Raw genomic sequence first — 9875 nt, 5'->3', positions numbered from 1 at the left:
GTCCAGCCTGGTCTCCTTCTTCCTCCTCCTCACACTCCACCCCACCCTACACCACAGTGGTCCGGCCCTCACTCAGCCCTTCCCCCTCACCCCACAGTCTGCTCAACTACTTACCGTCCCCCCCCCGCACAGTGGTCTCTCCCCTCAGCTGCCTACCCCCCCACACACACAGTGGTCCAGCCCCAGTCCGCCCCGCCCCCACACGCGGTCCGCCCCCCCCCCCCCCCCCCCCCGCCGAAGTAAGTCGGGTGGAGGTTGAGGGTTCTCGGCGGCGGTTGCAGGCTGACGGCTGCGATGGCGGTGGCCGGTGGGAAGCTGGGGCAGGACCCGGCGCGCTTCGTCTACGTGACGCGCTTCGGCTCGCACCGGTGTGGCGGCGTCTTGCAGCTGGGAGGCCGCCGGGCTGAGGGCCGCTGGAGCCCGGGGCTGCAGGCAGGGGGCAGCCTGGAGGAGCCGCGTGGAACGGCGGCGGGGACCCCGGGCGGCGGGGACCTGTTCCCCGGCTCCGAGCCCGGGGGCCCCGCGGCCTCCTCAGCGACGCGGGCGTCGAGTGCGCGGAGCAGCGGGAAGTCCTCAGCGCGTGCAGGTGGCGCGAAGGGGACCGGAAGGCGGGGGCGGGCGGGGTGTGGGCCGGCCGGGCCGCCTTTCACGCTTCCGGGTAGTCGTCCCGCAGGTGTCGGGGGTCTCAGGGCCGTGGGCTCCGTCAGCCCTCCCGCCCCGCGGGCGCGGCCTCGCTCGGCGTTCCTGGCTCGAGCGCCACTGGTCGGCCGGCGGCAGGCTCCGCCCTCCCGTCAGTGTCCAGTCACTTCCGGTGTGCTTCGGCCTGGGCGCGCAGGTGCCCGAGAAAGTCCTTCGAGATCAGCCCGAGAACTGCATCTGGGAGGAGAGGTCCTCGGCTGGAGCCACCGCGGTCCCCCAGAATGAGGGCGCCGTGGCGTCCTTATGGGGCTCCCACCGGGATTCACCGAATTTGTGCAGTCGCTTAAGGAGAGCAGACCTCTAAGATGTCGAGTCACCTCCTTTCTAAAAACAGACTCTTTCCATGTGTTCAGTCTACTTTTGTGCCTTTCGGGAATATTCTGTGTTTAAAAAACTCTCTTCTCCAGTTTATTCCTTGGCACTGGATCTTTGCTGCTATTGTAAACCGGGTTTCCTCTTTCCTGCTGTCCCCTAGGTGCCTATCGTTTGTGCTTATGCAGCCTCTTGATCTTTAAAAACAATCGCCTTCTAAAAACAAAAGCACGATTTACGTGCTTTTTGAGGAGTTTCGACACAGCTGCACCCCTAATAACTAACACTCATGATACGGAGCTTTCCCATCGCCTTGAGAAGACCTGCCTCTCTTTTGAGGGCCCAACCCTCCACCCGTGCGTTTCTTAAAAAAAAGAAAGAAAAGAAAGAAAAGAAAAAAGCTTTGTTGAGCTGTAATTCACAGTCCATCCAGCTCAGCCACTTAAAGTGTACGATGCGTTGTTCTTTACAGAGTTGTACAACCTTCCCCGCTGCCGCGTTTGGAACGTTGTGGTCACCCACCGCCCACCCACAGAAAAGCCACGCCCATCAACACCCCGCCCCCATACCCGAACCCTTGGTCTCCGCAGGTTTTCCTGCTCCAGGCCCTTCGCAGAAGGCAGCTCCTGCACTTTGTGGGCTTTCCCAATTGACTTCCTCCACATGGCCTACTGGTTTTTCTATGTTAATCCCAGATCCTAATGCTTCACCGAATCCTTTTATCGCCAGAGTTAGTGTGTTATTGCTGACACAGGGTTTTCCCGGGATGCTGATATTCTAGACAAAAGATCGTTTTTAGTTTTATACCCGTTCTTATGCCGGCAGTAGATTTGATTTGCCATCGGCTGATGCCTCATGCACAGTGTTGAGGAATCGGGCGGAGGTTGTGGGCATTCTCACCTCGTTCCCGATCTGGGGGAGATCCCTCTACTATTCTCCATTAAACAAGAGGCTGGCCTTAGGACTCCGGCACCTCTATTTAAAACATTAAAAAGCATTAATTAGTTTTTATTTTTTTCGGTGTTTTTATCACGATGGAGTGGTTGTTAGATTTCATCAGAGGCATTCTCAGATCTACAGAGGTAAACATTTTTTCTTAGATTTATTAATGTGTCATAGGATATAAATGGATTTCCTGACGTTGAACCAACCTTGCATTCCTGAAATGAACTCTATTTGGTTAGGATGTATTATTTCATAAAATAGTGTTGGGCCCCTGCTAATAATTTGATTAGAATGTTCGCATTGGTATTTGTGAGAGATAGTGAGCTGTAGTTTTTCTTTCCTTTTATTTGTTCATCTGGTTTAGGTATCAGAGTTATACTTCATAAAACAAATTAGGAACTTTTCATTCCTTTGCAATGCTCTGGAATTTACAAAACACTGGGACTCTCTGATGTTCGAAGGCTTGGTAGAATTCTTCTGGGAAACCATCTGGCTGTATTACTTTTTATGGGATAATTCTGTAGTAACTTTATATCTCCTGTGAAAATTGGTCTCTGATTTTTCTAACTCTGATGGGTCAGTGCTGGTAATCTGTATTTCCCTAGGAAATTACCCATTTTATCTATGTTTCCAACTTCCAACTTTATTTACGTAGATGTCTGCAAAGTAGTGTCTTGTGATTTTTGAAAATGTCTGTGTTTCCATGGTTATTTCCCCCTTGTCATTTCTTTTTTTCTTTTCTTTTTTGGAAGTATGTGCTTTCTATCTTGTTCTTGATCAAATTAGCCAGTTTTGGGGTCTATTTTATTAGCTTTTTTGAAAAACAAAATTTTGATTTATCAATGAGACATTTTGTTAAGTCTCGTCCTCATTAATAAATAAAGATAAAACTATTGTTTTCTTAAATGTCTATCTTTTAGTTTGCTTTCTACTTTTTATACCTTTTTTGAGCAGGACATTTTATTTATTTATTTTTATTCCTTTTCATTGATAAAAATGTTAGTGCAATGAAATTTTTTCTAATCTGTTTTAAGTGCCTTAGATTCTAATATGTAGTGTTCTCATTGTCACTATTTTTTAATTCTGCAATTTCAGTTTGTATTACCCCCTCTCCCTAGAATTGCTTGATAGATTTGAAATTTTTTTAATTTCCAGGACTCTTTTTATTTTTGTTGGTGAACTCTTGTTTTATTGCGTTGTTATCAGAGAGTGTTGTTTGTAGCATTTCAACTTCATGCATGTTACTGATATTTCCTTTGTGACCTAATTTATGATCGTTTCTTTTTGCTTTTTCTCCCCCAGAAGCCACGCAGTTGGAAGACTGTCCCTTTTCTTGCTTGGTCCTTTAAACTGAGCCGGCCCCATTCAATAGCATGCTTGGTACTATATATGGTGTCTAGCCCTTTAAATCTCTTTCCTGTAGTCTGTGTTCTGTTGTGCCTGGTTATGTTTTAGTATTTTAAGATTTTGGATGGATTTAGTCACTCTGTTGGTCATTCACGTCTCCTGTAGGTATCTTTCTAGCCTCCCTCCTTTTTCTTCCCTCCCTTGGCGGCTGTCATTTTATAGTCACTGAGGACTTTTGCATGGTAGAGTGAAACCTTCAGAGAGAGGTACACTTCTGGAAGATAAACTTGTGAGCTGTTTGTAAGACGTAGTGGAGTTTAGAAATCCAGGGACAGGCAAATCGGGTAACTCTTCTAACATGTCAAACAAGACTAATAAATGAGGCTGGCTCCCTCTTCACGCAGAACTTGGGAGACACAGCTGTAATCTGCACGTAGAAGCAGACGATGAATGCCGTGGGGGAGGTACCAACACATGCTTTGGAAGTGGTGAATAGTTCAGGGGTGAGGGAATCAGGGAAGGCTTCGTGGTGGTGGAGGCTGCATGAGATTTACACATGCTGCTGAGACAGGAGGGAATCAGTGGGAAAAGCATGTGAACAAAGTCTTGCGTGTGGATCGGCGATGGCGAGTGATCAGGGAGGAACTAGAAGTATATTTTGACTCGGTCGGAGTGTGTGGAGAGCGAGGACTAGAGGCAGAGCCGAGACACCATCTGACTGAAGTCTTTGATACATGTGGGAGCGGCCTCCATGAGGTGCCCAAAGACACAGGGAGAAATAGTTTTGTCTCTTTTCTTTTCTGCATTCTCTGTGTTACTGCTTGATGTGTTCTCGATCCCCACGGAATCACAAATAGACTTGATGGCTCCTGTCCCGAGCTCAAGGGGTGCATGTCTAGGCTAGGAAAGACTTACAAATGGAAAACATTTGGGAATGATGCAAGCAGAGTGTTCCGAAGGTCATAGGCGTCTGGCTGGATGGGTAAACGCAGGGATATGAAGAGCGGAGCTTCAATTACTGTCCTGCCCCACGCGCTCATCTGTACTGCCATTTCCTTAACATATTTACTTAAACAGGTGCATTTGCCCTCTCAACTAAATTTCTTTTTAGAATCCTTTATATTATTACCACAGTGGAAAATCTGTACCATTGGCCATAAATAGAAGTTAATTGAAAACAATCTAATAAAGGCAAAACAGTATTAAATTATAGCCCAGTAGGTCACCTGCTGATGGTTGTCTGGTCACAGAGGGCGGTTGGCATGTCCTAGAGAAGTCTTAGTGACGCACTCATTCCCAGCCTAGACCTCCTTGATGTAATCAGAAGACTGACGAAGCAGTGGGAAGGGAATTAGTTTCTCATCACGCGAGTGGGTGTTCTGTAGCGCCAGGTCTGTGTCCCGCCCACAGTCAGCAGCGTGCTTCTCACAAAGTGGGAAATGCCATTTTAGAACGTGTTCGAATGGACACAACAGGTGGAGTGCTCGTTGTATAGCTGATTTATAAGGTGTTAGACGCGGGACCTCTCATGAAGGGTAAAACACACTCCCCAGGTAAACCGTGACCCATCCTGTGAGGACTGAGCACAGGGTGCTTTGTGAGACAGAGAACGCCCGGAAAGCTGAACATTGAGTGAGTGGGAGGAAGCCAAGTAGGGCAGGGACCAGGGAGGAAGGGGCCGAGGTGTCCAGACAAAAGGAGAACAATGATGAAGGCTTCCAGGGAGCACATGCCCATTGTCTTACGACATTGTCTTTGGACACACAGCCCTTATGCTTTCTTCTAACAGTGGATGTTTGGGACAGCAGTGTGGTTCAGTGAGCGGAGTCAGGGTGCTCCGTCAGGGTGCTCCGTCAGGATGCTGAGGAACTTTTATTAGTAGTGTCTCCTATGTGTGTGGTGGTGTGGAGAGAAAGATGAATAAGACACACAGCCATTGACCTCTAGAAAGTGACAGCTGAGTGGAGGAATCGCAACATAAATACATGATGTAAAAATGTGCTAAGTGCTCCAACTTGTTCTAGAGCCAGCGCTGTTCGGGACTGTGCCAGCTTGAGGGAGGAGGTGACGTGTGAGCCGAACCTTGAAGAGCAGGTAGAAATTTACCTGGTGCACTGTGTGTGTGTGTGTGTGTGTGTGTGTGTATACACATGCACATGCGCACGGTGTTCTAGCCAGACAGCAATGCAAAGGCCGCGGGCATGGGGGGCGTGGTAAGCACAAGGCATATTGGGGGAACCACAGGTGTTCTGTGTCGTTGGAAGCGTATTTTATCCGACGTTGAATGGAGAAGAAAGGAGATCATAGAAGTGCGTTGGGGCAGGATGGGGTGCTGGTGTTTGCTTCCTGTTGCTGACCTGTTAGGGGCTCACCTTTCAAATCAGAAAGGGAAGGATATTTCCTAGGCACTTTCAGGGTTCTCTGTAGTTTTTTCTTTTTGTTTTCCCACCGTTATATTAGCTAATAAGGAAAACCTTACCCCATGATCAGAAATACACCAACAATTGTAAAACTCCCCAGTGAGAGCTCAAGAGTCATGTATAGTTGTCTCTGTTCTCTGGATCGGGCGCCTTTAAAATAAATAGGCACTGACATTGACATTTCCTCTTCTTTCTTTTTTTAAATTAGGTTTGATCCAGAAGACTTTGTGTAAAAAGTATGATTTTCCCATACCTTTCAATGAAGCCTCCAAAATAATGAAGAAAAAGAAAAAGGTATATTTTAGGAGATGAGCAGTATTTGCATTTTGGATTAACCTCACTAAATATAAACCTGTGAAGGTACTCAAGATTGTGAACATAGTTGCATCTTTTGAAAAGTTCGATTTACTGAAACGAGAAACTAAAATTAATTAGCAGAAATGGAACTTGGTTTGGGAATATTATATTCGTTAACCATACAGAATAGTCCTTGCAGCGTTTGAAGGTATAAAACACATTTCAATCAAAATGTAACCCACTGGGAGATTTTCCAAGTGTGAAAATATGTTCCATAGACTATAACAAACTCTGACAGATAATGTAATGTAAGAAGAAAATTATGGATTTCACAGAAAATCATGTAACTGCTGGTGTCATATTGCTCTTTTAAAGACAAGGAATGTACTTAAGTGTCTGGCAGGAAAGCTGACAAGGACGGAACTTTCGTGCTGAACCCTTTTCACCTCTGGTCCAAATGTTACGGTAACTTGAGTGTTTTAAACACATTCAAGATTAGTTACTCTACACATCTTTGATTTCCACTGTCTGTTTATACTTCACTTTAAAGAAACTGTTAGTCGATAATGACACATAAAATCGTATTTTCTGAGCTTGGCGTTTGAGTTATAATTTACGCACAGCATGTAAATGGCATTCAAGGTGACTGACCAAATGCATTTTGGGTGAGCACCTAATTTTCCCACTAAGAAATATTTCTTCCAAGAACCGGTCCCTCTTGGGTGAGAAGAAAAGAGCAATAGCCAATATTTACTTATAACGATTACATGGCAGACACGGGCCCACGTCCAGCCACTGGTGCGTGGCGAACCCGAAGTTGAGCCGGGGTCTGCCTGTTGCTCCCACAGTCGTTGTGTTTTCTATTCTAGTCCATTCATGCTCTCTAGTCATTTTGCTTTGGGATGTCTCAGCAGAAATGTTTTATTCTTACGTAGAATAAAATAAATTAAAAATCAAATTATTGCCCAGGAGTAGGAATAGAAATTCATTAGGAATAGAAATTCATTATTTTTATTGTTGGGTTGGCCAAAAAGTCCGTTTGGTTTTTTCCGTAAGGTGGCTGTAGTACTGCTCAGTTGTCTTCAACTCCATTTGAAATAATGTGGTTAGATCGTATTGTGATGGCTGCCGTATCATTTAAAAAAAGCTTATTTAAAGAAACTGATTGTGCTTGAGTGCTAATACTGTTGTAGGACGATAACACCCGCTGCCCTGCCACAGACCTCGTCAGGCCCCGCTGCCTCCGTCTAAACCCGTTCCTGCTTTTCTGCTCTGTGCTCCTTAACTGTGCTGTCTCTTTAAGGTTTCTGTGTGGAAGAAAGTGCACAAGCTCATTTGTAGAATGCTTGAAGAAAATGAAAAATACCGACTCAGGATGAAAGGCCAAAGACTCTCTAGTGAAAGTAAGTTAAATTTTTTCTTGTCTTAAGGACGGGCTTCTGTAACAGTTCAGTCGCTTTCGGGTCATGCTGGAACCACAGTTTTCCTGATGGTCCCAGGCAACCTCCAGAACTGCAGAAATGGGGCTAGTGGATAACCGGACAGAAAGCACCATGTGCCACTGTTAGGGCTGGGAGGGGCAGTGGCACGGGGCGGGCGTGAGGGCGGGTTGCAGGAGGGGAATGTTGACTGCAGTCCACCGAGCAAAGGGAAGGCACTTGTTAGTTGAATCTGAACTTGAATGCCGACTTTTTAGTACAGACTACAGAACTCACCCATGTTGAGGAAGAAACACATTTCAACGGCAGTATAAGACTATACATCAGTCTAGTCACATGGATGCTGCCATCAAATTTAATGCATTTAATAATCTGCCCTTGAGTTAGGGCCTTGGTGTCCTTACCTCATTCCTGGAAAACATCTCATAAATTAAACCATGTTCTAAAGCTGTATCAATAGTGAGTTTGATGCTGTGGCCAAAGCAACACTAGGTATGATCTAGTGTAGTTATTAAAGTAATTGGAAGATCTGGATTCTCAAGCAATTAAATTGCATTAAAAATCTATAATAATGCTGCATGAATTGATAAATCATGATAGTTATTATTTTTCCTTCTCATGCATGTTCTGATACATGTGTTACCATGCTGACTGCTTCAGTAGGTTCTTAGTACAGTCACCTGATGACAACTTTTAAAAAAATATTTTATTTATTTTTAGAGAAAGAGAAAGGGAGAGAGAGAAGGAGAGAAACATCAGTGTGTGGTTGCCTCTCACATGCCCCCTACTGGGAACCTGGCCTGCAACCCAGGCATGTGCCCTGACTGGGAATCCAACTTGTGATCCTTTGGTTTGTCACTGAGCCACACCAGCCAGGGTGACAACTTCTATTTTGACAGTGAATCTGTAGAATTAAATTTTGTGAGGAATATTTTCAAACAATAAATAGTTATAATGGAGTGCTGTTTTGTGTAATGTATGATTAGAAATTCATTATTGTTTGTGTAATATTGCACCAATAATAGCAGAAATTGTTTGCAATAATGGCATATAAGCCAATGTCCAAACTAGTGATACTATTTTTTACTTTTCTTATTCAGTTAATAAGGGGAATGAGGCAGGAAAGGTGATTAGGAGGAAAAAGTAGTCAGTGGTTTTAGGTGAAAAGGATGTTGGAATAAGCAGACCAATGTGCACAAAACCTAGACCTTGTTCTGATTGTTATTCCAGAACCAATTACTTTAATAACCAAACTAGATTATATCTAATTTTGCTCTGCTGCAACCTTGAGCTGGTCAGTTTCTCTTGTACTTCAGCAACAGGCCTTCTGTTAACCGCAGAACCATCTCGTACGGATTGTTCAACAACTTAAGATAATATGCAGTATTTTTCAGAAATAACCTCTTAAAAACAAAAGGCCTCCTTGTAATTCATTATTTTGTATTGCAGTTTGAAGCCAGAGTACAACAACTAATCATGTTTTTAAAATGTTATAACTTATTCCCTAATATGTATTTATTAATAGGAAAACCATTTCTAGAGGCCAACTTGAGTTTTTCTTGTATTTTATATCGTTTCTAGACTCAGATTACACCAAATGAATCACCTTATCATCTTCTGGTAAGAGTCTATTTGGATAACAAGTATAATGTAAAATATAGATTTTTTACAATTTCCCCTCTGTATCCTACTTTCTCCACCTTCGGTGTATGTATACTCATCACCAATTCCTGCCAGTTTCCTTCTGTACACCGATGTTTGGCATATAGTGGGCACTCATGAAATATCAGTTGAAATTTAATAAACTTTATTTGGGGCCCATTTTTGCGATGCTGTTGAAATTACTGTCTCCATGGTCCCGGTTTTTCTTTTTGTTCATATGTCTGCTTAGCTCTCTCTTTGAACATGCTGTCATGTTTAATATTGTTTTCGTACTACTCCTTCCAATTTTCCTTCTTTCTTAATGCCATGGTTCTGTTTCTGCTCTTCTGAGTACTTTTTTTATCTGTCCCTTGTGCTGCCACCTAATACCAAATGCTGCCCAGGAGTGATTGTGGGGCCTAGTCCCCTTCCCGTGTTTATTCGGAGATGACTGGCCCATGTCTTTGTAGCTTCAATGGCTCCCTCTGGGTGTATGATCTTTAAACCTACCCTTCACCTCTGGTCTGGTACCTCTGAGTTTCTGTAGGCTGTTCTACAGTTACTTTTAAATTTCACACATTTAAAACTGAGCATATCATCTTTCCCTCGTTTCTTTTGAATTGTGCCCTGGTTTACTAATTATCTGGGCTCATTAAACTCTGAGGGAGAGACTGCACCCAGTTGGGTGGGGCTTGGAAAGTACTTTTTTTATCTGTCCCATCTGTCCCCGGAAAAGGGAAGTGAGCTGTGCCTTAGGAAAGAGAAAATAGACTCT

At 44.4% G+C, this 9875-nt stretch overlaps 1 protein-coding gene across 1 annotated transcript; it reads left to right on the top strand.

The window, feature by feature from the left end:
- The first annotated feature begins 294 nt into the window (after positions 1-294).
- Positions 295-9060, top strand: CUNH5orf47 (chromosome unknown C5orf47 homolog). Its single transcript, XM_037127907.2, has 4 exons — positions 295-586; positions 5932-6017; positions 7324-7423; positions 9041-9060. The coding sequence occupies exons 1-4, from the start codon at positions 295-297 to the stop codon at positions 9058-9060; spliced, it is 498 nt and encodes a 165-aa protein (XP_036983802.2).
- Positions 9061-9875: the final 815 nt, after the last annotated feature.

Source organism: Artibeus jamaicensis, unplaced genomic scaffold (genome assembly GCF_021234435.1).
Source record: "Artibeus jamaicensis isolate MK-2021 breed Jamaican fruit bat unplaced genomic scaffold, CSHL_Jam_final scaffold_3151, whole genome shotgun sequence".
Classification (NCBI taxonomy): domain Eukaryota; kingdom Metazoa; phylum Chordata; class Mammalia; order Chiroptera; family Phyllostomidae; genus Artibeus; species Artibeus jamaicensis.
Note: the sequence above shows the minus strand (reverse complement) of the source record. Positions and strands in the feature narration are given on the sequence as shown.